The sequence below is a fragment of the Embiotoca jacksoni genome, unplaced genomic scaffold (genome assembly GCF_022577435.1).
Source record: "Embiotoca jacksoni isolate LCO1_2020_lvr unplaced genomic scaffold, fEmbJac1.0.p SCAF_94, whole genome shotgun sequence".
NCBI lineage: Eukaryota > Metazoa > Chordata > Actinopteri > Embiotocidae > Embiotoca > Embiotoca jacksoni.
In genome coordinates this window covers 454967-482466 of record NW_027185452.1, presented here as the reverse complement: position 1 = coordinate 482466, position 27500 = coordinate 454967, and the positions used below count along the sequence as shown (strand labels likewise).

The following is a 27500-nucleotide window of genomic DNA, read 5'->3' as shown; positions in this document are numbered from 1 at the left end:
TCTGCGTCTTACGTGTTTAGGAGCGAGGACGCCGTCTGAAGGTCGTCTGAAGGTCGTCAGACTGGAAACACTCAGTCAGACGCCAGCGAACCATCTGATGACGGTTAAAACACGCTCTTCATGTCCTGTTCTGTCTGCGACCTGATTGGTTCAGGCGCAGAAAACCACGCCCACCTCAGAGATCAGGTAAAAAAACTCCCGACAACTTACAAAAGGAGGAAACCTTTGGAATCATAAACTTCATCTCGTCGCTGCAGCTGGTCGGAGACGTGAAAAATACTAAAACACCAGAAACATCTGTTTGTGTTCGAGCCTTCGCTGTTAGGAATGAGGCCTGCTGGGTAATCTGGAGGTGACGCAGGTCGCTGCACCACAAATATATCATTTAAATGTTTATAAAGGGTTATATTCAAATAATTAAATTAATATCATCTTACAACTAATATCACAACTATTATTCAATGAAGCAGTAACACACACACACACACACACACACACACACACACACACACAGACACACACACACACACACACACACACACACACACACACAGACACACACAGACCTGGAGTTTAATAAAACCAGATCTAAACAAAAAAATCCACCATAGTTTGGGTTAAAAAGATCTTCGTCGTCATGGTTACAACAACAAACATGGGGTGCTGAGGCTGATTGGAGGGTCAGCACTGAAAAACAACTGCAGATGCTTGAGTCACACTGACACCTGCTGGTCTGTTCCGGTCATTACAGCCTGTCTGACCCGCCGTCACCATAGCAACCAGCAGGTTTTAAAGAACTAAGGGACGCAGGTGTTTGTTGTTTTTTTTTAAAGCTGCCACAGAATAATTTACAGTTTCAGTCATTTTGAAGAAAATGTCTCTGATTGTTGTAAACTTTCCGTTTCTTCCATCTTTAAAGATCCTCCAAACGTTTTCAGACAAATCAGAATTTGTGGTTGATTTGGTTTTGAAAACAAAAATAATTGAATTATCTATGATCTATTAAATGACATCCCCCCCTTCATACTCAATAAAACTGCAGAATGCTGTCCGACATGTTTCATATCTAAAGTTTAGCAGCCAGACACAGACGTCTCCTTCAAGGCTGTTTTATTGACCATCACTCAGCTCTTATCTATCTATGGAGGCCAGGAACACCCAGACCGTCCAATCAGCATCATGGGAGACTTTAACCACGCCCACTCACCAGAGAGGATGAACCCTGGAGCACCGCTGCCGTCCCATCGAGGTGAACCTGCATCCCTGAATACCAACAAAACAAAACATTATTTACAACAACAAGCAGGTTTTGTGCCGAGCTGACAAATCTACACACCACCGAAGAAGAAGAGCGATGAGAGGGAAAACGCCAAATACACACTTTCTACGAGCCTAGCGACCTCCCACCCAACTAACCAACCAACCAACTAACCAACCAACCAACCAACCAACCAATCACCCAACCAACTAACCAACCAACCACGTAACTAACCAACCAACTAACTATCCAACAACTAACTAACCATCCAACCAACCATCCAAGCAACTAACCAACTAACCAACCAACCACCCACCCAACTAACCAACTAACTATCCAACCAACTAACTAACTAACCATCCAACCAACCATCCAAGCAACTAACCAACCAACCAACCAATCAACCAACCATCCAAGCAACTAACCAACCAACCAACCAACCAACTAACCAACCAACCAACTAACTAACCAACAAATAAAAATAACAATCTTTTATGAGTCGTGTGGTTTTCAAAATAAAACAAAATAAAGAAACAGTTCTGATAGTTAAAAGTTTCTGTTTTTCTCCGGTTTATTTCTCTTTTACTTATTTTGTCATCCAGGAAAAGATGCAAAATGATCCATTAATTAAAGGATGCAAAAAGTGAACACACACACACACACACACACACACACACACACACATTTAAGATCTGTGCATCCCGGACCAGGGGGAGGTGCTGAATGGGGGACGGGGGGGGAGGGGCACCGGGTCGTGACGGAGGAGGTCTCCGGAAAACACGACTCCTGCAGCGGGAGGACGGAGGGGAGAGGGGGGTTGCAGGTCCCTGGGGTGCTGCTTCCTGGGACCCCGAGTTAAATGGCTTTAATGAGACTGTCATTATCACCGGGGTATCCATGGCAACGACGCGTCACGACAGGCAGAGGGGGACGCGGCTTGGTATAAAAAGAGACACTGCAGCTCCGGAGACTGAACCCACCGGACCCACCGACCCGGACCGACCCACCCACCGACCCACCGGACCCACCGACCCGGACCGACCCACCCACCGACCCACCGGACCGTCTGCTGCCCAGGAGCCGCTGAGCCAATCCTCCGCTGCTGCTGCACGAGGCCGCGCGTCACCTGAACACCTGAACACCTGCAGCAGGTACAGAACACGTCTGAAGTGAATTTCCGTGCAGCTCTGACCGGAAGTACCGATTTTTATTTATTTCAAGAAGAAAACATTTAAGTGAGTTTCACGTGACGGAAAATAAAATCTGAAGATCTGCTTCTCTCCATGTCATCAATGAATATGTTCAGTGACTGATCAGCTGATCGATGCTGTTTTGGAAGACTCGGAGAATAATATAATAATATTACAGTAAAATGTTGCTGATTTCGACATTTTATTTGGTTATTTTGAGCAGAAACTGAAGATTTAAATGATTGAAGGGAAATAAACGTCATCTGGATGTTAACAGAAACTTTTCCGAGATGTTTAAAACTGAAAAACAGGAACTAACTGTCTTTGTTTTATGTCTGCAGTGATCCAGATCTTTCTATCAGGATGAAACCGGAACCGGAACCGCGTGAGATGAACCTCAGTGACGGTGAGTTCACATCTGAAGTCTTTTAATCTGAAATAAAACAGAGAAGATTATAATAAAGAAAGAAGAGCTGAAACTACACATTAGTTTCGTTATTTTATCTGATGATACATCTTTTTACTTTATCAAGTCATTTTCTGGCCCAAAATATATTAAGTTTTTATCAGATCATCAGAAGTTTATTTTGAAAACCAGGAAGTTGTCACGTTTAAGAGGAAACAGTTGAAAACAAAAATCCATCATTTTATGCAGATTTCTACATTTTTGTAAAAAGTGTGGAATATTTTTACATTTACAGTTAAAGCCTTTAATTTATAAATTAATTTCTGTGACACAAAAAAAGCATTTAGTCTTTCTTTTCAAAATAAAAGTGTGGCTGTATTTAATAATTGAAGTTTTGTTCGTAAAAACATTTAATAAATAAATAAATGTCCCCCCCCCCCCCCGACTCAGGTTCCCGCCCCCGGGTCGTCCGTCGGACCTTCACCAACACTCGGGAACGCTGGCGGCAGCAGAACGTTAACGGGGCGTTCGCTGAACTGCGGCGCCTCGTGCCCACCCACCCCCCCGACAGGAAGCTCAGCAAGAACGAGATCCTGCGCCTCGCCCTGCGGTACATCCACTTCCTGGACCGGCTGGTGACGGACCAGGACCTGAGGGCGGCGCCGCGGTGCCGGGCGGGCAGCGTGGAGGACGACGGGCCGCGGGGGGAGCTGTCTCCCAACTCCAGCTTGCAGAGTTCGGGGGACGGAGACTCGGACGGAGGGGCGGAGTCACCTGCGGCGCCCCCGCCTGGACACATTCAGCAGAGACCAGAACCGGGACTCGGGCTGATGCCCTTTGACCTCCCGGGATCCGAAGACCCGGAGCCGCCCTGGTGGTGACGGAGGGAAACTCCTCGCTCGGATGTTTCGGGGTGAAACTGGAGTCAAGAATCAAAGATGGAAATCTTTCAAAGAGTTTGAACTGACGGCTGCTGAAATGAGACGTTCAGGTTCCAGTAAATATGACGTGTTATTAAAACCTCGTGGGTTTTTGAACACGTGTTGATCAGATGTGATATTCACATTAATACTCGCTCGTTTGGTGTTTCGTGTTCTGCATCCAACAGAAGATCCGGTAACCAGATTCAGTTTCCTTCACGTTAAAGGAGACTTTGGTGCTTTTAATGTTTGAACCTGTTCGTTGTTGTTGTTGTTGTTGTTGTTGTTGTTGTTGTTTAGTCCCAAACTGTTTGTTGTTGTTCATCTGTGGTCGTTCACAGGTCTGATGTTGTTTTCTGTGAGATTACAGACCAATAAATAAATCTCTGCTCAAACTGATGGGGTTCTTTTTCATTATTGATTCATTAACAGTAAATAAAAGTCTTCAGTTTCTCTAAATCTGTATTTCAGTGATGAAATATGTCCTCTGACATATTAATCCAGTTAATATCAGTCAGTGTGACCGTTTTGTGTTATTACAACCCTCTTTGCATCTGAGACATTTCATTGTTTTATGAAAAATTTTGAATTTGATGGCAGCAACACGTCTCAAAAAAGTCCTTTTAAAAAAACACCTGCTGGAACATCTGACAACTAATCAGGTTACCACGGCAACAGATCAGTAACATGATTGGGTATAAAAAGATGATTTCAGAGAGACAGAGTCTCTCAGCAGTGAAGATGGGGAGAGGTTCACCACTCTGAAAGACTGTGTTGGAAAATAGTTCAACAATCTCAGAATAATGTTCCTCAACGTAAAACTACAAAGAATTAGTGGATTTCATCGTCTACGGTTCATAATATCATTAAAAGATTCAGAGAATCTGGAGAAATCTCTGAACACAAGGGACAAGGCTGGAAACCAATATTGGATGGTGGTGATCTTCGGGCCCTCAGGCAGCACTGCATTAAAAACACACTATTCTGGAGTGGAAATCACTGCATGGGCTCAGGAACACTTGTGAAAACCATCGTCTGTGAACACAGTTCATCGCTGCGTCCACAAATGATGTTAAAACTCTCCAAAGAAGAAACCAGATAGAAACATGATCCAGAAACACCGCCGCCTTCTCTGGACCGAGATCATTGAAGATGGACTGAGGTGAAGTGGACAACTGTCCTGAGGTCTGATGGATCACAATCTGAGATTCTGTTTGGAAATCATGGACGCTGCATCCTCCAGGTTAAAGAGGAGAGGGACCATCCAGCTTGTTATCAGCACCATTAATGCTGAATGATATATTCAGGTTTTGGAGCAACATATGCTGCCATCCAGACAACGTCTCTTTCAGGGAAGGTCTTGTTTATTTCAGCAGAACAACGTCCAACCACATTCTGCACGTATTCCAACAGCATGGTTCTCTAGTAGAAGAGTCTGCTGATAAACTGGCCTCCTGCAGTCCAGACCTGTCAATCATTCAAAACATCTGGAGCATCAGGACATGAACAATACAACAAAGGAGACCCTGAACTGTTGAGCAGCTCAAATCCTCTATCAGGCAAGAATGGGATCACATTTCACTTTCTAAACTCCAGAAACTGGTCTCCTCAGTTCCCCAACATTTCCAGAGTGTTGTTAAAAGAAGAGTTGATGCAGCTCAGTGGTGAACATGAACCTGGAACAACTTATAGAGACGTGTTGCTGAATGAGAAGATATCTTTATAAAACATTAAATGTCTCAGTTTCAACATTTCATATTTTCTCTTTGGTCTGTTTTATATTAAATATGAAATGTGATTTTTAAATCATTGCATTTTGTTTTTTATTTACATTTTACTCTGCGTCGCTACTAAACAGGTTTGTAGAACAACGTCATCATTTCATCCTGTCAGACAAACAGTGTGAACATGGTTAGTGTTTGAACTCTGGGGGGGGGGGGGGGGGGGGGGGGGGGGGGGGGCAGGACTGTCACTGTAACAAGCCAATGATAGGTGGGCGGAGAGGTGGCGACTGATAAACATCTCGTCCAATCAGACGCCCCGAGAGACGACAACAACACAACAGGTCCCGGAGGAGCAGAGGGGCGTGTTTCAATTAGAGAGAGAGAGTGTGTGTGTGTGTGTGTGTGTGTGTGAGAGTGTGTGAGTGTGTGTGTGTGTGAGTGTGTGTGAGTGTGTGTGTGTGTGTGTGTGTGTGTGTGAGTGTGTGTGAGTGTGTGTGTGTGTGTGTGTGAGTGTGTGTGAGTGTGTGTGTGTGTGTGTGTGAGTGTGTGTGTGTGTGTGAGTGTGTGATACCGTCTCGTCCTCAGTTCCCACCTCTCTCTCTGTTTTCACACATCTGATCAGGTGATCAATACTGTGATGTCATGTGAGACAGGTGGTAAAGACATAAAGATGGCCGACGTGACAGCTGCTCCCTGCAGGTGACTGGTCCCAGGACAGTATATAAGCTCCGCCCCCTCCATGCCCTTAATGAAGGGCTGTTCTGACCCACAATCCTCTGCAGAGGAAGATGCATCGCAGATCGACTGAGTTTCCGAGAGTTGGTGGCGCTGATGCTCCGCCCAGAAAAGAAAAGAAGAAGGAAGGGGCGGGGCCACCGACGTGAGGAACTCTCCACAGGTAGGACTATCTGCACTTTGATTCACCTCCTCTGGTCCCCTCAGGTCCCGTAGGAAGGACGACCCCCGATCGGACCCTCTCAAGTGAACCTGACCTGCAGCTCAGGTTGCCGTGGTGATCTAACACTGTTACCACGGTGACAGAAGTGAACCAGATTCGGGAGTCGATGGACCAGATCAGATAAACCGTGTGAAGACAGAGAGACAGAGAGACAGAGAGACAGAGAGACAGAGGTGGGAACTGAGGACGAGACGGTATCACACACACACACACACACACACACTCACACACACTCACACACACTCACACACACACACACACACACACACACACACTCACACACACTCACACACACACACACACTCACACACACACACACACACACACACAGACACACACACACTCACACACACACACACACACACACACACACACACACACACACACACACACACACTCACACACACACTCACACACACACACTCACACACACACACACTCACACACACTCACACACACACACACACACACACACACACTCACACACACTCACACACACACACACACACTCACACACACACACACTCACACACTCACACACACTCACACACACACACACACACACACACACACTCACACACACTCACACACACACACACACTCACACACACACACACACACACACACAGACACACACACACTCACACACACACACACACACACACACACACACACACACACACACTCACACACACACTCACACACACACACACACACACACACAGACACACACACACTCACACACACACACACACACACACACACACACACACACACACACACACACACACTCACACACACTCACACACACACACACACACACTCACACACACACACACTCACACACTCACACACACTCACACACACACACACACACACACTCACACACACTCACACACACACACACACTCACACACACACACACACACACACAGACACACACACACTCACACACACACACACACACACACACACACAGACACACACACACTCACTCACACACACACACACACACACACACACACACACACACACACACTCACACACACACTCACACACACACACACACACACACACAGACACACACACACTCACACACACACACACACACACACACACACACTCACACACACTCACACACACACACACACACACACACACACTCACACACACTCACACACACACACACACACTCACACACACACACACTCACACACTCACACACACTCACACACACACACACACACACACACTCACACACACTCACACACACACACACACTCACACACACACACACACACACTCACACACACACACACACACACACACAGACACACACACACTCACACACACACACACACACACACACACACACACACACACACACTCACACACACACACACTCACACACTCACACACACTCACACACACACACACACACACACACAGACACACACACACTCACACACACACACACACTCACACACACACACACACACACACTCACACACACACACACACACACACACACACACTCACTCTCTCTCTCTAATTGAAACACGCCCCTCTGCTCCTCCGGGACCTGTTGTGTTGTTGTCGTCTCTCGGGGCGTCTGATTGGACGAGATGTTTATCAGTCGCCACCTCTCCGCCCACCTATCATTGGCTTGTTACACACACACACACGGTGACCCTTGACCCTGTCAGCTGTGTGCTGTGTGTGATCCTGACAGACTGAACTGTGGGAAAACTCTCAGTCGCCCGTCTCAGGTTTTAATGAGCGAGACTTCGCTGAGGACATGGAGACACACGGAGACACCTGAGAGGACACGGAGACACACGGAGATACCTGAGGAGACACCTGAGGAGACACGAGACACCTGAGGGGGACGTCATCTGATAAACACAGATACCATGTGTGCAGGGTTTGTGGGTAATTTATGCTAATGAACACAGTTGGTTTTGTTCTTTTGATCTTCAGTAAATTTTTTTGTACCTGAAACTTTCCTGTATTTCACTTTTAATTTGTAAATTCAGTTTAATAATATGAAATATATTCAATCAATAATTATTGGCAGGACGTCTGTGATGTCATCAAGCTGCAACATTTAAAGTGATGAATTCACTGTAATGATTTTATAAACAGGATTTATTGGTGGTTTTTTTTAAGATATTTGACTTTTATTTTCATTTAACTTATTTTTTATGTATATTTTACTGCTGTTTTAAAAAAACGAAAAAACAAAACAATTTATTATTTTATTATTTATTGTTTGTTATTTTATTGAACTTTTAATCTTCTGGTGTGTCCTCATTACAGATCTGTGTGTGTGTGTGTGTGTGTGTGTGTGTGTGTGTGTGTGTGTGTTTTTTATTATTTTTAGCATTTTACGTTACAATATATTTGTATAAAAAGTGCTATATCATCGATATTAAATCATATTATATTATTAGTTATTGCTAAATATTTTGCTCTCCAGCTGTTCTGTAATATTTATTCTGATTTACTTAATTTGTCTCTGTAACATTACTTTTCTGAATCCTGTTTATTGTCTGTGATTCTTTATACTTTTACTGAAACATTTTTAAAAACTAAACATGAACAACAACATAAAAAAATAAATATTATAATTGGATTCAAATTCAGATTCATTTAACGTGAAGCTTCTGTGTTGTTCAGCTGCTGAATTAATAAAGTTTTCGGTCACTGATCAATTCAGGACACAAATGTTTGAAACAGTCCGTTTGTGCCACCTGCTGGTGAACAGCTGGTACTGCAGCGGAGGAGGCTTCAGTCTGCTGCTGAACATACTTTGATTAATATGTTTAAAGACAGAATCAGCAGCTGATTTTAAACTCTCTGATTTTTAACTCTCATTATTATTTTAAAGTCTTTATTATTTTAAACTTTTTATGGTTTTAAAGTCTTTATGATTTTAAACTCTTTTATTATTTTAAAGTCTATGATTTTAAACTCTTTATCAACATCCAGAGTTCAGATTCATTCTTCTTTAATCTTTTTTAATGATGAATTTTAAGAAAATTTTTAAAAGTGTAGAAAAATAACTTGTTTTCAACAAGTTATTTTTCTACACTTTTAAAAATTGATTTGAACAAAAATCAGTGAAGAACAGAAACTCAAAGAGTTTCAACATTCTGAACTCAACTTCATTTTCTTTCTCTGACAGACTTTCTTATTTGTCCGACTGAAATATTGACGATTTTTAACATTAAACTCGAACACGCAGACTCAACGGCGATAAAACAGTGACGTCGGTTCGTTTAGATGTTTTTTTATTCAAAAGTAGATTTGAATATTCTCGTGAACTTTGTTCTCGAGGAAAAAACTTAAAAAATCATCAAGAATCAAAATTTTTTACAAAAAGGTTCATATTCAAACTTTTAGCTTCAACACACCAGAAATTCAGCTGTTAATATCAGAGTGGAGCGTCAGAGGGACAAGCAGCGCCTCGACCGATCCGATGCAGCGCCTCGACCGATCCGATCGAGCCGTCGATCAGCTGGTCTGCAGTCAGTAGTTTAAAGCACGTCGTTGGAATGAAAGAAAACACCCAACAAAACGGAGAAAAAGAAATAATAATAATAATAATAATAATAATGAAAGGTTTGGCCTTGTGAGGATCCACCAAAACGTCACGTCTGCGTCTCGATCGTCCAACAGCACATTTAAAAAGTTTGTATTATCCTGCTCGGCTGCTCGAGCAGCTTTGGCTTCAATCTTCGGTCAGTTTGGTCCGTCGGCCGGTCGCTGGTCAGAATCCATCTTCAACATCAGAGAGCATCCACACGGCCGGTCCGATGGATCGGAGCGGGACTCACCTGAGCAGAGACAGAAGACACAGATCGGATCAGCCGGAGGGTCAGAACTAAACTCAGCTTCAACAGTGACGAGGACAGAAAACTTTACAAATATTTGTTTGGATATTTACTAATATTGTTTCCAAATATTTTACTGTTTTTAAAAAAAAATATTTACTAATCTTGTTTCCGAATAAGTTTTTCAGACATTTCATCGATTTGTTTTTTAGATATTTTATAAATATTTCGCACACATTTAAAAAAAAAGTCTTCAGACATGTTACGAATACTTTTTCATATACTTTGCTGATTTAATCTTGGAATATTTTACAAAAATGTTCCCATGTCACCGAGATATTGTCTTCTGATATTTAAAAAAATAAATCCAGCAACACAAACTGATCATTTCGTTCAACGTTGTTTCAGCTTTTTGATGATAAATACCAAAATATTTATTTGTTAAAAAAACAACTTTGATTTCATCTTTAAATATTTCTTCCTGTCACTGTAATTTCAGATCTCTGTCCTGGTCCTGGTCCTGGTCCTGGTTCTGGTTCTGGTTCAGTGTTGTGTGTGGTGACCTCTGACCTGCGGAGGCTGCGAGCTTCGTACAGCGTGTCGTCCTCTTCGCTCTCCACCGCCTCCATCTCCACAGAGTCGTCGTAGTTCGACAGCAGGCCGTACTTCTTCCTGTGGGCGGGCTTCTTCAGCCTGACAACAACAACAACAACAACATCATCATCATCATCAAGTTTATTCTATAGAAATGGCATTAAATCATGCTCTGCTCTACGCTGGCAGCTTTAAACATCACTAATAAGAGACTGCTGGTTAAATTAGTAGATTTATGAATGGAGTTTGGTTTGGAGTGACCAGTAAAGATGTCACAGTTAATTGAAGGTATAAGAAAACCAAACTGGTGGAAGAGGATCAGCGACACGTGATGACGAACCGAAGAGTGAATCCAAGAGCTTTAAACAAAGTCGTGACTCACACCCTGAAAAAGAGTTAACCGCTGCTAACAGGAAGGAGAGCCTTAAACTGACAGAAATATGAATGGATCTTGGTGTGGCTTCAGTCCTCAGACAAATATACAGAATAGAGAAACTAAAAGTTTTACAAAGTTGGTAATAAGTGTTTGGTGAAGCAGGTCGAGATGAATGTTGATTGGTTGATGAGATGAACGTGGAACTGAAGAGTGACTTCTGCAGCCATGTTTGCATGCACAGCTCATATGATCGACGAGGATGTCTAAAACAGCAGGAATTATCAATGGACTTTGGTATGACGTCTGTCTGCGTGTGAATGTAAATGGAGGAGACTGCAGTTACTCTCAGCTCAGTTCAGATGTGGTGCAACAGCAAAATACCTCTGACTGACTGTTCCTACCCGTTCCTACCTGGTTCTACCCGTTCCTACCTGGTTCTACCCGTTCCTTCCCATTCCTATCCGCTCCTATCCGTTCTTACTCGGTTCTACCCGTTCCTACCCGTTCCTTCCCGTTCCTACCCGTTCCTTCCCGTTCCTATCCGTTCTTACTCGGTTCTACCCGTTCCTACTTGGTTCTACCCGTTCCTACCCTGGTTCTACCCGTTCCTACCCTGTTCCTTCCCGTTCCTACCCGTTCCTACCCGTTCCTTCCCGTTCCTACCCGTTCCTTCCCGTTCCTATCCGTTCCTACCCGGTTCTACCCGGTTCTACCCGTTCCTACCCGTTCCTACCCGTTCCTATCCGTTCCTACCCGTTCCTACCTGGTTCTACCCGTTCCTACCCTGTTCCTTCCTGTTCCTACCTGTTCCTTCCCGTTCCTACCCGTTCCTACCCGGTTCTACCCGTTCCTACCCTGTTCCTTCCCGTTCCTACCCGTTCCTACCCTGTTCCTTCCCGTTCCTACCTGTTCCTTCCCGTTCCTACCCGTTCCTACCCGGTTCTACCCGTTCCTACCCTGTTCCTTCCCGTTCCTACCTGTTCCTTCCCGTTCCTACCCGTTCCTACCCGGTTCTACCCGTTCCTACCTGTTCCTTCCCGTTCCTACCTGGTTCTACCCGTTCCTACCCGTTCCTTCCCGTTCCTACCTGTTCCTTCCCGTTCCTACCCGTTCCTACCTGGTTCTACCCGTTCCTACCTGTTCCTTCCCGTTCCTACCCGTTCCTTCCCGTTCCTATCCGGTTCTACCCGTTCCTACCCGTTCCTACCCGGTTCTACCCGTTCCTACCCGGTTCTATCCGTTCCTTCCCGTTCCTACCCGTTCCTACCCGGTTCTACCCGTTCCTATCCGTTCCTATCCGTTCCTACCCGGTTCTATCCGTTCCTTCCCGTTCCTACCCGGTTCTACCCGTTCCTACCCGGTTCTACCCGTTCCTATCAGTTCCTATCCGTTCCTACCCGGTTCTACCCGTTCCTTCCCGTTCCTACCCGGTTCTTCCCGTTCCTACCCGGTTCTTCCCGTTCCTACCCGGTCCTTCCCGTTCCTACCCGTTCCTACCCGGTTCTACCCGGTTCTTCCCGTTCCTATCTGGGCCAAACAGCTGAAATGGATTTTAAAGCACTTCCTATTCTGGCAGCACCATGTAGGGGGGAACACATGAAAACCAAACTCCGTTCACAGATCCTCTGTTTTAACGTTCCTCCGCTCCTCAGCAGTTGTACGTCGTTTGTAAAACACGTGTTGCGTGTTTTTCGCGCAGCTGCGGAGCCGCTCTTTGGTTCCGCGCGCATATAAAATGAGAATATCGGTGATCACTTGGACATTTCCACTGATTGGTGTCGTTTCTCACCGCACGGCCCGGATGAGGAAGTAGAGCACTCCGATCACGGTGATGCCGATGAGGACGTACAGGGCCCTCTGGATCATCGAGCTGTCCGCGTTCAGGCCGTTCATCGGAGCCGTCCCGCCGCTGTGAGTGGAGTTCAGCCCGCTGGAGTTCGAGGCGGCTCCGGACGTCCCGGGGAAGGTCGTCGTATCATTCGCGCCCGTCACGAGCACCCAGCAGATCGGCACGAGAGCCGCCGAGAGAACTCCGGAAAAAGTCATTTTACATCTGAAAACACTGAACGAAGAAGAAGAGGAAGCCACGGCGGCGGGACGCTGACCACTTCAGAACCGGTACCGGAGCAGAACCGGGATTTGTTTCAGTACACGTCACGCTAGCTGAAGTCCGCCGCCGCTCTGTTGACAGAAAGTAAAATCCCAACACGGAAGTTCTGCTGACGTCAGAGATCCGTGGATGAAATATTCCCCCGAGTTTGACTTGCAGGAAGTAACTCAGGTCAACCAATCACAGGGAGGCGAGACACGACGAGGACAAACAGCCCAGGATCACATCAACAGACATGAAAAGGACACACGTCAACAAAATATACAAATGTAGGAGATAAAAACACGAATGAGATGGAAGCTGAACTGAAGAGCAGCTCTCCGAGTTTCAGACACACTCATCACTCACGTTTTACAACTAATGTACAACAGCTGAGGAGCAGAAGATCATTAAAATACTGGATTTTCTAATGGAGTTTGGTTCAGGGTCTGTCTACAGGCAGGGCTCGGAAAGGTTATAATGGTCATTATAATTTTCGGACATAGTTTTAATCAGAGGGTACAAAGGGAACATTAGCTGATGAATTATGAGATTAATCCAATCATAATATTAGTTTATGCTAAAAATGATAATAGATTAATCAACGTCACACCAGATTCCATTCATTAATCTATCAATTTAAACTACAGAGACTCTCATGGGGCTCCTGGTCCAGGTTTTTCTTTTTTATCCAAAGTGACTGATAATAATAGAAAGAACCTCAGAGAGACTCAATCACAGAAGCAGATCAAATGTTGTTTCTGATCTCTTTTATTCCTTTTTACTTTAAAAAGTCTGCGTGACTGTCAGACTGAAATAAACTCTAATCCTGGTCCAGCAGCTGTTTACCTGAAGCTCTTTAACTGATGAGCACTGAGCGCACTCACATCTGGACCGATGACATCACACAGTGGGGATGAGTCCAGTCTCACCTGCCGTCCTCAGGTACATTTATATGTGCAGGTGTAGTAAGGTACTAAGGTGCTGCTGGGTGGTTGCTAAGGTACTAAGGTGCTGCTGGGTGGTTGCTAAGGTACTAAGGTGCTGCTGGGTGGTTACTAAGGTACTAAGGTGCTGCTGGGTGGTTACTAAGGTACTAAGGTGCTGCTGGGTGGTTACTAAGGTACTAAGGTGCTGCTGGGTGGTTACTAAGGTGCTGCTGGGTGGTTACTAAGGTGCTAAGGTGCTGCTGGGTGGTTACTAAGGTGCTGCTGGGTGGTTGCTAAGGTGCTGCTGGGTGATTACTAAGGTACTAAGGTGCTGCTGGGTGGTTACTAAGGTGCTGCTGGGTGGTTGCTAAGGTACTAAGGTGCTGCTGGGTGGTTGCTAAGGTACTAAGGTGCTGCTGGGTGGTTGCTAAGGTGCTGCTGGGTGGTTACTAAGGTGCTAAGGTGCTGCTGGGTGGTTACTAAGGTGCTGCTGGGTGGTTGCTAAGGTGCTGCTGGGTGATTACTAAGGTACTAAGGTGCTGCTGGGTGGTTACTAAGGTGCTGCTGGGTGGTTGCTAAGGTGCTGCTGGGTGATTACTAAGTTACTAAGGTGCTGCTGGGTGGTTACTAAGGTGCTAAGGTGCTGCTGGGTGGTTACTAAGGTGCTGCTGGGTGGTTGCTAAGGTGCTGCTGGGTGATTACTAAGGTACTAAGGTGCTGCTGGGTGGTTACTAAGGTGCTGCTGGGTGGTTGCTAAGGTGCTGCTGGGTGATTACTAAGTTACTAAGGTGCTGCTGGGTGGTTACTAAGGTGCTAAGGTGCTGCTGGGTGGTTACTAAGGTGCTGCTGGGTGGTTGCTAAGGTGCTGCTGGGTGGTTGCTAAGGTGCTGCTGGGTGATTACTAAGGTACTAAGGTGCTGCTGGGTGGTTATTAAGGTGCTGCTGGGTGGTTGCTAAGGTGCTGCTGGGTGGTTACTAAGGTGCTGCTGGGTGGTTACTAAGGAACTAAGGTGCTGCTGGGTGGTTACTAAGGTACTAAGGTGCTGCTGGGTGGTTGCTAAGGTACTAAGGTGCTGCTGGGTGGTTACTAAGGTGCTGCTGGGTGGTTACTAAGGAACTAAGGTGCTGCTGGGTGGTTACTAAGGTACTAAGGTGCTGCTGGGTGGTTGCTATGGTGGTGCTGGGTGGTTGCTAAGGTGCTGCTGGGTGGTTGCTAAGGTACTAAGGTGCTGCTGGGTGGTTGCTAAGGTGCTGCTGGGTGGTTACTAAGGTACTAAGGTGCTGCTGGGTGGTTGCTAAGGTGCTGCTGGGTGGTTACTAAGGTACTAAGGTGCTGCTGGGTGGTTGCTAAGGTGCTAAGGTGCTGCTGGGTGGTTACTAAGGTGCTGCTGGGTGGTTACTAAGGTGCTAAGGTGCTGCTGGGTGGTTGCTAAGGTGCTGCTGGGTGATTACTAAGGTACTAAGGTGCTGCTGGGTGGTTATTAAGGTGCTGCTGGGTGGTTGCTAAGGTGCTGCTGGGTGGTTACTAAGGTGCTGCTGGGTGGTTACTAAGGAACTAAGGTGCTGCTGGGTGGTTACTAAGGTACTAAGGTGCTGCTGGGTGGTTGCTAAGGTACTAAGGTGCTGCTGGGTGGTTACTAAGGTGCTGCTGGGTGGTTACTAAGGAACTAAGGTGCTGCTGGGTGGTTACTAAGGTGCTGCTGGGTGGTTGCTAAGGTGCTGCTGGGTGGTTACTAAGGTGCTGCTGGGTGGTTGCTAAGGTGCTGCTGGGTGGTTACTAAGGTGCTGCTGGGTGGTTGCTAAGGTGCTGCTGGGTGGTTACTAAGGTGCTGCTGGGTGGTTGCTAAGGTGCTAAGGTGCTGCTGGGTAGTTACTAAGGTGCTGCTGGGTGGTTGCTAAGGTGCTGCTGAGTGATTACTAAGGTACTAAGGTGCTGCTGGGTGGTTACTAAGGTGCTGCTGGGTGGTTGCTATGGTGGTGCTGGGTGGTTGCTAAGGTACTAAGGTGCTGCTGGGTGGTTGCTAAGGTGCTGCTGGGTGGTTACTAAGGTACTAAGGTGCTGCTGGGTGGTTGCTAAGGTGCTGCTGGGTGGTTACTAAGGTACTAAGGTGCTGCTGGGTGGTTGCTAAGGTACTAAGGTGCTGCTGGGTGGTTGCTAAGGTGCTGCTGGGTGGTTACTAAGGTACTAAGGTGCTGCTGTGTGGTTGATAAGGTATTAAGGTGCTGCTGGGTGGTTGCTAAGGTGCTGCTGGGTGGTTACTAAGGTACTAAGGTGCTGCTGGGTGGTTGCTAAGGTGCTGCTGGGTGGTTACTAAGGTACTAAGGTGCTGCTGGGTGGTTACTAAGGTGCTGCTGGGTGGTTGCTAAGGTGCTGCTGGGTGGTTACTAAGGTGCTGCTGGGTGGTTGCTAAGGTGCTGCTGGGTGGTTACTAAGGTGCTGCTGGTTGGTTACTAAGGTACTAAGGTGCTGCTGGGTGGTTACTAAGGTGCTGCTGGGTGGTTGCTAAGGTGCTGCTGGGTGGTTACTAAGGTACTGAGGTGCTGCTGGGTGGTTACTAAGGTGCTGCTGGGTGGTTGCTAAGGTGCTGCTGGGTGGTTACTAAGGTGCTGCTGGGTGGTTACTAAGGAACTAAGGTGCTGCTGGGTGGTTACTAAGGTACTAAGGTGCTGCTGGGTGGTTACTAAGGTACTAAGGTGCTGCTGGGTGGTTGCTAAGGTGCTGCTGGGTGGTTGCTAAGGTACTAAGGTGATGCTGGGTGGTTGCTAAGGTGCTGCTGGGTGGTTACTAAGGTACTAAGTACTAAGGTGCTGCTGGGTGGTTGCTAAGGTGCTGCTGGGTGGTTGCTAAGGTACTAAGGTGATGCTGGGTGGTTGCTAAGGTGCTGCTGGGTGGTTACTAAGGTACTAAGGTGCTGCTGGGTGGTTGCTATGGTGGTGCTGGGTGGTTGCTAAGGTACTGCTGGGTGGTTGCTAAGGTACTGCTGGGTGGTTGCTAAGGTGCTGCTGGGTGGTTACTAAGGAACTAAGGTGCTGCTGGGTGGTTACTAAGGTACTAAGGTGCTGCTGGGTGGTTACTAAGGTACTAAGGTGCTGCTGGGTGGTTGCTAAGGTACTGCTGGGTGGTTGCTAAGGTGCTGCTGGGTGGTTACTAAGGAACTAAGGTGCTGCTGGGTGGTTACTAAGGTACTAAGGTGCTGCTGGGTGGTTACTAAGGTACTAAGGTGCTGCTGGGTGGTTGCTAAGGTGCTGCTGGGTGGTTGCTAAGGTGCTGCTGGGTGGTTGCTAAGGTACTAAGGTGCTGCTGGGTGGTTGCTAAGGTGCTGCTGGGTGGTTGCTAAGGTACTGCTGGGTGGTTGCTAAGGTACTAAGGTACTGCTGGGTGGTTGCTAAGGTACTGCTGGGTGGTTGCTAAGGTGCTGCTGTTTGTCTGTCAAAATGTACAGAATCATAAGAATGTTGTATATTCTAATAAATGTGAAATAAATAATAAATATGTTCATTAATGGCTCCCTAAATTCATTTTAAAGTGTTTTGGTATTAATGGGAGATAAATATTTACATTTTAGGTTGTTTTGAGGTCATGTGATTGAAGCTTTTCTTCATCTTAGCACTTTTTTATTTCTCAGATGAAAAGTCTCTGAGGAGTCAGAGTGTGATTTAAAAAGTAAAAGTCAGTTTTGACTGTCACATATATTATACATAACATACGAATAACCCTGTGAACATACAATCTATATCTGAAACAAATCATAAATTAAAGATGTGCATTACACGGTGTGATTCCCTGCAGCAGGTCACGTGTGACAGTGTGAGAGTTGCGGGTTTCCCGCAGGATCAAAGGCTCCAGATGTCACGCTAATGTACATTTCTGTATTTAGGTTATTTCTGTATTTAGGCTGCTGACAGCGGCTTCACTGACTGACAGCCCGGCAGTCCAATGGGAGCTCGGCTTGGCCCCCGTACACGGCTGTGATTGGCCGGCGGGGTGACAGAGGGGCGGGGCTGTGAGATTACAGCAGAATCTCTCTCCGCAGATCCAGCGGACATCTGGAGCAGCCCTGCCCGGGAATCAGACCCCCGAGCATCGAGCACCGACATCCCGTATCGAGACAACCCGGCTCTGGCCGTGTGTTTCCCGGTGAAAAGCTCCCCGCGCTCCGGTGCTGCTGTCACGGCTGTGCGGGCTGGATCTCCATCGGGAGGCTGCTGGGCTCCGGAGGGACGGACGGTCCGTTTCTCCCGGTGAAAACACGGAAATACTCCGACCAGGACCAGCAGGAGGGTGATGGACTGAACCGATCCGACATCTGAGAGGGGTTTAGGCCCGCTGGGAGCTGCGACACATCTGGAGCTGGTGCGTGCGGGTCAGGGTTCCCGCGTCAGTCCGGACTGGACCGTGTCCGGGCTCCGTGTCCGGGCTCCGGCTGTAGTTTTGGTCTCTCGGTGTTTTCCTGCAGATAAACGGTCCTGATTGAGAGTTTGAGGGTGCAGGCGGACCCCCTCCTCCCCCTCCTCCTCCTGCTGGTCTGGATTAAAGCCCATCAGGATCATGAATCATCCCCCCTCTGCTTCTCTAATCTGGGTTTTACCGAGCTGGATTTAAATCTGAGATCTGATCTGGATTACTTCGCTCCTGGTTCTGATCGGGTCACGTCTGACCCGGTCTGAACCGGCCCCCGGTCCTGGTGTGGTCTTGGACTCGGTTCCGGTTCTTCTCAGTGCTGGTTTTGGGGGGAGTTCTGCTGTCGTCATGCCGACGTCCCGGCCCGGTTCGGAGCCGGTGGAGTTCTGGGTGGACGGGTCGAGGCGGGACGGGACGGTGGAGGAGTTCTACACCCTGAGCTCCGAGCTGGGCAGGTCTGGACCACAATGTTGGGGGGACGTGAGGGGTCCAAGTGGTCCTGCTCAGTCCAGGATTAACTTCATAAACACTTCAGAACCAGCCGGTAGTTTTAGTTCAGTTCAGTCAGGTACCAATAGAACCTGTCTGGTTCCTGCTGGTTCTGAACGTGGACCGATGAGAACCCACTGGGTTTTTTAAAGATAAATAGTCTGAGGTTTCTCCGGGACACGAAACAAAATTGAATATTTGGTGTAAAAAAATATATTTTTCTTTGTGGGATCTTACAACATTTTTTGAGACATTTTACAGATTTTTCAGATTTTTATCGTAATGTTTTCAGATATTTTACAGCCTATTTAATTATATTTTTCAGAACAGTAAAAAAGATTCTGGTCCGGTATTTAACGTGTGATATTTGAGATGAAGCATGTAGAAAAATTATGAATATTTCTTAGATCTTTATCATTTTTACAGACATTGCAGCTCTTTATTGATATTCTAATCAATATTTTGCATGTTTTCCTGCTATTATTTTAAAAATGTGAAAATTTTGGCAAATTTTTGTTTTCTGGATGCAATGAACCAAATAGGAAAAAACACCAATCCAGTTAAACATCCTCCTCAATAACAAACATGCAGTAATATCATCACTACCACAACTTAAGTAAAAGTACTGCAGTTCAAATACTGTGGAAGTAAATTATTAGTTTTATGTGACTGAAACAATAAAATAAATCAGATCCTGAATAATTAAAACTTCTGCACATTTTACTGTAATAATCATTCATTACTTTATACTTCAGTGCAGTGGTTCCCAACCTGAGGGTCAGGGCCCCTCCAGGGTCTGAATATTAGTACACGAGGACATGAGTTTTACTGGACGATGAGGACTTTTACTTTTTGTTACTTTCGGTGCATTGAGCTGAAAGCGCCTCTCGACCCGGCAGGCTGTCGACATGTTGGTCTGTTTAGTGTTCTGTGGTGTCGGTGCACGTTGTTTGTGGTGCTTTTTGTTTGTTGTCATCCCAGTAAACAACAACAAAAACACTCTCAGTTAGAACGACAGAAACAGCAAAATCATGTCAGCCGTGAATTTCAGACGTGTGAACGAACGCGCTGCCACCAGCTCTGTTACCAGGTGTCCTGTTGCCATGGAGACCGGCCAGGACTGGGTGTGTGCGTGTGTGTGTGGTTGCTTTTTTCAGATGGATCTGTTTCTTCCATCTGTCCCAGCAGAGCACCAGATCCCCCTGAACACACAGTTTCACAGACGGTCATGTTTCCGTCACTTTGGAGCCTTAAAACGTAACTAAAACTAAACTAAACTAACTTCAGCTCATCTTATCAAAGGAAAAACAAACACTTTTAGCGCACATACGTTCATCCAGAGTGTGTAATTCACCTGTCAGTCCACCAGAGGGCACCGCGTCAGTGTCACGATCAGCCTCTGCGTGAAAAGAAAGCTGCGTTAGGTTTGCCGATAGAGACCACGTGGTTAGTGTTGGGATGAGATGGTTTCGGTTAAAATACGTGATTTTACCTCAGTAATATTCACAGTCTGGATATAAAAGTGTTCGTAGCTTCAGGTCTGTAAAATGGTTCTGATCCAGAAGTGTCTCCAGCTGCAATACCAGCGAGTGCCACTAGAGGTCGGCTCCAAAAAGCCTCCGGCTCCATAGACTCCCATTCAACTTCTCTCATCAAATCCAAAGTGAATAAAATGTGTCCACCAGTTATCTCGGTGTTGTTAGCTAAAGTCACTCCTTCTTCTTAGTTTTCTGGAGGTCCATCTGAAAATAATCCCTCATTCATTAGAAAAGAAGATTCAAGAAGACCTGGTTTTGGGGGCGTGTCTGTTTGATTGACAGGCCTGTGGTGCAGTCAGGTTACAGCTATCGGTGGGCGGGACGTAGTATCGTCAGGTTTCCAATCAGATTGGTCAGATCCACCGCTGGCTCCTCCCCCAGCTCGTCCAAATATGGTCGCTTCCTGCTCCAAACCGCTACGAACTAACAAGATGGTGACGGACAGAATCTGAACTGGAGGATTCATAACGTTCACAAACCAACGATGACATCACTGCTGGTTGATGACATCACTGCTGGTTGATGACATCACTGATGGTTCGACTCATCTGACCGTCCCAAACCTCCTTCATCACTGAGTCACATGACCTCCTTCTTCTAACCCGGTTATACGAGTGTGAACTTTTTCACTCTTAAGCGGAACAAAACGTGACACTGACGCCCTCTGGTGGACTGTCTGGTGTTAACAGGGTCCAGGTTTAAAAATACCAAAGTTTCCCTTTAAGCACGGATGTACAGGAACTTTTCCAGGAGTAAAAACTTCCTCCAGGACTTTACAACCTGAGAGATTCAACAAATCAGTCCGCTGTCGTGTTAAAGTGAATCGTCAGACGCAGAATCGGGCTTCTCCGTCCTAATTATCCAAGAGCACCACCCCAAAAGTTCCCAACCTTCAGAAAGTACCGCCTCCCGCACAGATATGGTTCCTGGGGCAAAGTGGTCCCCTCCGGTGGAACCACGTGTTCGACACCAATAAGTCTTGTTTTCTTCCAGTTTGAAGTACCAGAAGGAACCAGTTTGATTGGTGCCTGATTCATTCAGTAACATTAAGGGTTCCCTGCCAGTTGAGTTGACCTCCTGTAGTTGATCTAACGATGTTCTAACCCATGTCCCCGACATGTCCCCGACATGGTCTCAGATGTTCCCGGTCTAACGCTGTGGTTCTCCTGTTTTCTCTCAGAGGAGCGACGTCCATCGTGTACCGCTGTGAGGAGAAACAGACCCAGAAACCCTTCGCTGTCAAAGTCCTCAAGAAAACGGTCAGTTGGCGAGTCGGACCGTCGACACGCAACCGTAGACCGATGAGCCAAAACATTATTTATGTTATTTATATTATATTTATTTGATTATATTGTAACAAAGCGATACGTCGAATTCGGGAAAGGTCGGTTCTCAAAGTCCGGTTGTTGGATGTGGAAGGAGTTGGCCGGAGTAAAGACCTAGCCAGGACCGGAGCGTCTCCAGAACCTTACGGGGTGCTGCCGGTTCGGTGCCGTACGGACTACCAACCTACCAGCAGAGGTTCGACGGCGGGACCGGAACACGTCTCGTGCAAGGATCCGTTGCTGACGTCTCGATTCCTGTTACCACGGTGACCTTCAGAGGTCCGGTAGAGCCGCCAGGCGTTCATCATGTTTTGGCTCATCGGTGTATCGTCGGTCCGTCGGGGAGGTTCTGATTCTGGTCTTTGAGCTGATCTTGGTTCTTCGAGTCGTTCCTCACGTGTTCGTTCTGACGTTGTTTCTTCTGTTGCAGATTGACAAGAAAATCGTCCGCACAGAGATCGGCGTCCTGCTGCGTCTTTCCCACCCGAACATCGTGAGTATCCGACGTCTCTCTCCGCGCCACCGGCAGTGTTGCCATGGAGACGAGTGGTTCTGATCGTAATAAGACAACAAGATAACATGAACACAAAGAAATCTGGTTCTGAATATTAAATGTGTATCAATACCAGAATCTGGCTACTAGTCCAGGTCATGAATCAAGTCTTTAGTGGACTAGTCCAAGTAATGAATCAAGTTTAGTCTTATTATTTAAATTCTATTGTGTCTCTGATCTTAATTAAACTGTCTATTATGAATAAAACTTCCTGTTTTTGTTTGCGGTGCAGATTCAGCTGAAAGAGATCTTTGAGACGGACACTGACATCGCTCTGGTTCTGGAGCTGGTGACCGGAGGAGAGCTGTTTGACCGGTACGTTCACACCGTTTAGTTGCAGGTGTTTCTGTAGTTGCAGCGGTTTATTTCGTTTCTGTAGTTGCAGCGGTTGGTTTTGTTTCTGTAGTTGCAGCGGTTTATTTCGTTTCTGTAGTTGCAGCGGTTGGTTTTGTTTCTGTACTTGCAGCGGTTGGTTTAGTTTCTGTAGTTGCAGTGGTTGGTTTAGTTTCTGTAGTTGCAGCGGTTGGTTTAGTTTCTGTACTTGCAGCGGTTGGTTTAGTTTCTGTAGTTGCAGTGGTTGGTTTAGTTTCTGTAGTTGCAGTGGTTGGTTTTGCTTCTGTAGTTGCAGCGGTTTATTTCGTTTCTGTAGTTGCAGCGGTTGGTTTAGTTTCTGTAGTTGCAGCGGTTGGTTTAGTTTCTGTAGTTGCAGCGGTTGGTTTAGTTTCTGTAGTTGCAGTGGTTGGTTTTGTTTCTGTAGTTGCAGCGGTTTATTTCGTTTCTGTAGTTGCAGCGGTTGGTTTTGTTTCTGTAGTTGCAGCGGTTTATTTCGTTTCTGTAGTTGCAGCGGTTGGTTTTGTTTCTGTAGTTGCAGCGGTTGGTTTAGTTTCTGTAGTTGCAGCGGTTGGTTTTGTTTCTGTAGTTGCAGCGGTTTATTTCGTTTCTGTAGTTGCAGCGGTTGGTTTAGTTTCTGTAGTTGCAGCGATTGGTTTAGTTTCTGTAGTTGCAGCGGTTGGTTTTGTTTCTGTAGTTGCAGCGGTTGGTTTTGTTTCTGTAGTTGCAGTGGTTTATTTCGTTTCTGTAGTTGCAGCGGTTGGTTTAGTTTCTGTAGTTGCAGCGGTTGGTTTAGTTTCTGTACTTGCAGCTGTCGGTTTAGTTGCTGTAGTTGCAGCGGTTGGTTTAGTTTTTTTTTTTTTATTTGATTTTATACACTTTATTAATCCCCGAGGGGAAATGTCTTCACTACAGCAGGGGGGCTCTCAGGGGGGAGCTGCTGCAGCAGGCTGCCACTAGCGCGGCACCAGGTAACCTGACCTGAGGTGCATGTTTTTGGATGATGGGAGGAAGCCGGAGAACCCGGAGAGAACCCACGCAAGCACAGGGAGAACATGCAAACTCCGCACAGAAAGGCCCAGGACCGGATTCGAACCCGGAACCTTTTTGCTGTGAGGTGACAGTGCTAACCACTGCACCACCGTGCCGCCCAGTTAGTTTCTGTAGTTGCAGCGGTTGGTTTAGTTGGTTTAGTTTCTGTAGTTGCAGCGGTTGGTTTAGTTTCTGTAGTTGCAGCGGTTGGTTTAGTTGGTTTAGTTTCTGTAGTTGCAGCAGTTGATTTAGTTTCTGTAGTTGCAGCGGTTGGTTTAGTTTCTGTAGTTGCAGCGGTTGGTTTAGTTTCTGTAGTTGCAGCAGTTGCTTTAGTTTCTGTAGTTGCAGCGGTTGGTTTAGTTGGTTTAGTTTCTGTAGTTGCAGCGGTTGGTTTAGTTTCTGTAGTTTCTGCAGTTGCTTTAGTTTCTGTAGTTGCAGCGGTTGGTTTAGTTGGTTTAGTTTCTGTAGTTGCAGCGGTTGGTTTAGTTGCTTTAGTTTCTGTAGTTGCAGCGGTTGGTTTAGTTGCTTTAGTTTCTGTAGTTGCAGCGGTTGGTTTAGTTTCTGTAGTTGCAGCAGTTGCTTTAGTTTCTGTAGTTGCAGCGGTTGGTTTAGTTGGTTTAGTTTCTGTAGTTGCAGCGGTTGGTTTAGTTTCTGTAGTTTCTGCAGTTGCAGCGGTTGGTTTAGTTTCTGTAGTTGCAGCGGTTGGTTTAGTTGGTTTAGTTTCTGTAGTTGCAGCGGTTGGTTTAGTTTCTGCAGTTGCAGCGGTTGGTTTAGTTTCTGTAGTTTCTGCAGTTGCAGCGGTTGGTTTAGTTTCTGTAGTTGCAGCGGTTGGTTTAGTTTCTGTAGTTGCAGCGGTTGGTTTAGTTTCTGCAGTTGCAGCGGTTGGTTTAGTTTCTATAGTTTCTGCAGTTGCAGCGGTTGGTTTAGTTTCTGCAGTTGCAGCGGTTGGTTTAGTTTCTGTAGTTTCTGCAGTTGCAGCGGTTGGTTTAGTTTCTGCAGTTGCAGCGGTTGGTTTAGTTTCTGTAGTTTCTGCAGTTGCAGCGGTTGCTTTAGTTTCTGTAGTTGCAGCGGTTGGTTTAGTTTCTGCAGTTGCAGCGGTTGGTTTAGTTTCTGTAGTTTCTGCAGTTGCAGCGGTTGCTTTAGTTTCTGTAGTTGCAGCGGTTGGTTTAGTTTCTGTAGTTGCAGCGGTTGGTTTAGTTGGTTTAGTTTCTGTAGTTTCTGCAGTTGCAGCGGTTGGTTTAGTTTCTGTAGTTGCAGCGGTTGGTTTAGTTGGTTTAGTTTCTGTAGTTTCTGCAGTTGCAGCGGTTGGTTTAGTTTCTGTAGTTGCAGCGGTTGGTTTAGTTGGTTTAGTTTCTGTAGTTGCAGCGGTTGGTTTAGTTTCTGTAGTTTCTGCAGTTGCAGCGGTTGCTTTAGTTTCTGTAGTTGCAGCGGTTGGTTTAGTTTCTGTAGTTGCAGCGGTTGGTTTAGTTTCTGTAGTTGCAGCGGTTGGTTTAGTTGGTTTAGTTTCTGTAGTTGCAGCGGTTGGTTTAGTTTCTGTAGTTTCTGCAGTTGCAGCGGTTGGTTTAGTTTCTGTAGTTGCAGCGGTTGGTTTAGTTGGTTTAGTTTCTGTAGTTGCAGCGGTTGGTTTAGTTTCTGTAGTTGCAGCGGTTGGTTTAGTTGGTTTAGTTTCTGTAGTTGCAGCGGTTGGTTTAGTTTCTGTAGTTTCTGCAGTTGCAGCGGTTGGTTTAGTTTCTGTAGTTGCAGCGGTTAGTTTAGTTGGTTTAGTTTCTGTAGTTGCAGCGGTTGGTTTAGTTTCTGTAGTTGCAGCGGTTGGTTTAGTTTCTGTCGTTGCAGCGGTTGGTTTAGTTTCTGTCGTTGCAGCGGTTGGTTTAGTTTCTGTCGTTGCAGCGGTTGGTTTAGTTTCTGTCGTTGCAGCGGTTGGTTTAGTTTCTGTAGTTGCAGCGGTTGGTTTAGTTGGTTTAGTTTCTGTAGTTGCAGCGGTTGGTTTAGTTTCTGTAGTTGCAGCGGTTGGTTTAGTTTCTGTCGTTGCAGCGGTTGGTTTAGTTTCTGTCGTTGCAGCGGTTGGTTTAGTTTCTGTAGTTGCAGCAGTTTGTTTTCCAGGAAGTCAGAAACAGATCCAGCTGTTTTCTTACATCACTGTTGGTTAAACAAACAGACAACATGTAGATCAGCCAATCAGAGAGCAGATCATTATAAAACCACAGGTGTGAATCTTCAGATGTGTTTTACATCTCCGTGTTTGTGTCATGTGATATTTCCACCGCGTTCTTGTTTCCAGGATCGTGGAGCGCGGTTACTACAGCGAGAGAGACGCCGCCCACGTCATCAAACAGATCCTGGAGGCTGTGGCGGTAAGATGCTGCGTTCACTCTGTTGGACTCACAAACACTGTCCTCTACAGGCAGAGACAGGAACTACAGAAACACTGTCCTCTACAGGCAGAGACAGGAACTACAGGAACACTGTCCTCTACAGGCAGAGACAGGAACTACAGAAACACTGTCCTCTATTTTCTTCTGTCTCTATGCTGATTAGATTGAAGCTCTCTGTTCAGTCCCAACAGCCTCACACCAAACCTCAGCCATAAAATGGCTGTTTTTAGATCTGACTCCAGTGGGTCGGTGTGAACAAGGTGTGACATCATCTCAACACTTCCACATCACCTTTGATGGAGTTCTGCTAAACAGGAAGCTGAAATCGATCTGAAATAAAAAGGATTTGACTTCTTATGAGGACAGAAAATGTTTTCAGCTCCAACATAAGTCGGTTTTTTTTTTCTTTTTTCTCGCTGCTTGGAGACAAATCTAGTTTTTGTTTCTCATGTAGGTGTGAGCCCTCCTCCGGCCGATGAATCAGTGTTCCTGTTTCTCCGCAGACTTAATCAAACGTTAAATTGGCACAAAATCATATTTACAGGCCAGAATAAGAACCACGAGGCGTTCACTGACGTGCTAACACAACAGTCAGTGAATCAGAATGACGTGTGATTGTTGACAACATGAGAGAAATCATCTTCTGAAGTTCGTCAGTTATCACAGTGAAAACACTTGTAGGCTGAGAGGACGTCTGCCTGACGAGACGAGCTCGGGGGAAACAAACCCAGCGTCTTCATGAGCACATCTGTTTTCAGGGTTTGGCTGTATTCATGATGTCACGGCAACTGTTGGAATAAACAACTAATATATCAACATGAACATAAGTTATATCAGTGAAATAGAAATATTGATCATTTTTAGTGGTTTCATTCTCCCGTTGTCATGGAAACGGCAACAAGAAACGATCAATTTGAAGACCAAAAAAACATGAAGAAATTATGTTAATAGTTGCATGTGTATATAGTTGCTGTAGTTGCTGCATTTAGTTGCTGTCATTGATTTAGTTGTAGTAGTTGCAGGTGTTGCTGTTGTTATTAAAGTTGCTGGAGTGTGTTTAGTTGCAGGTGTTGCACATGGCAGCAGCGTGCAGTGGTTGCAGGTCTCTTATGTAACAGCAGCTTCCATCCTGCTGCTGAACAGATTAAAACCGGAGAGGATTAACACACACACACACAC

General features: G+C 46.1%; 3 protein-coding genes across 3 annotated transcripts in view; 2 read left to right on the top strand and 1 right to left on the bottom strand.

Moving 5' to 3' along the window:
- Positions 1-2124: 2124 nt before the first annotated feature.
- LOC138193750 (T-cell acute lymphocytic leukemia protein 1 homolog) lies at positions 2125-4066 on the top strand. Its single transcript, XM_069141959.1, has 3 exons — positions 2125-2409; positions 2790-2854; positions 3305-4066. The coding sequence occupies exons 1-3, from the start codon at positions 2156-2158 to the stop codon at positions 3733-3735; spliced, it is 750 nt and encodes a 249-aa protein (XP_068998060.1). The 5' UTR covers positions 2125-2155; the 3' UTR covers positions 3736-4066.
- Positions 4067-9732: 5666 nt separating this feature from the next.
- Positions 9733-13481, bottom strand: fam174c (family with sequence similarity 174 member C). The gene is made up of 3 exons (XM_069141963.1): positions 13052-13481; positions 10863-10985; positions 9733-10295 (listed from the first exon to the last, which is right to left on the bottom strand). The coding sequence occupies exons 1-3, from the start codon at positions 13306-13308 to the stop codon at positions 10292-10294; spliced, it is 384 nt and encodes a 127-aa protein (XP_068998064.1). The 5' UTR covers positions 13309-13481; the 3' UTR covers positions 9733-10291.
- Positions 13482-18314: 4833 nt separating this feature from the next.
- Positions 18315-27500, top strand: part of LOC138193745 (calcium/calmodulin-dependent protein kinase type IV-like) — a 17918-nt gene continuing 8732 nt past the window's right edge. The window contains exons 1-5 of the mRNA XM_069141951.1: positions 18315-19137; positions 21890-21968; positions 22465-22527; positions 22820-22902; positions 26228-26300. Of these exons, the coding sequence (XP_068998052.1) occupies positions 19031-19137; positions 21890-21968; positions 22465-22527; positions 22820-22902; positions 26228-26300 (405 nt within the window). The 5' untranslated portion in view covers positions 18315-19030. The remainder of the gene's footprint in view (positions 19138-21889; positions 21969-22464; positions 22528-22819; positions 22903-26227; positions 26301-27500) is intronic.

Excerpts from the sequence above, each read along its gene's own strand:
- LOC138193750 (XM_069141959.1), top strand. The coding sequence starts at position 2,156 with ATGGCAACGACGCGTCACGACAGGCAGAGGGGGACGCGGCTTGGTATA. Across the intron at positions 2,410-2,789 it reads CACCTGAACACCTGCAGCAG|TGATCCAGATCTTTCTATCA; the intron begins GTACAGAACACG and ends TTATGTCTGCAG. Across the intron at positions 2,855-3,304 it reads TGAGATGAACCTCAGTGACG|GTTCCCGCCCCCGGGTCGTC; the intron begins GTGAGTTCACAT and ends CCCCCGACTCAG.
- fam174c (XM_069141963.1), bottom strand. The coding sequence starts at position 13,308 with ATGACTTTTTCCGGAGTTCTCTCGGCGGCTCTCGTGCCGATCTGCTGG. Across the intron at positions 10,986-13,051 it reads TTCCTCATCCGGGCCGTGCG|GCTGAAGAAGCCCGCCCACA; the intron begins GTGAGAAACGAC and ends TGTTGTTGTCAG.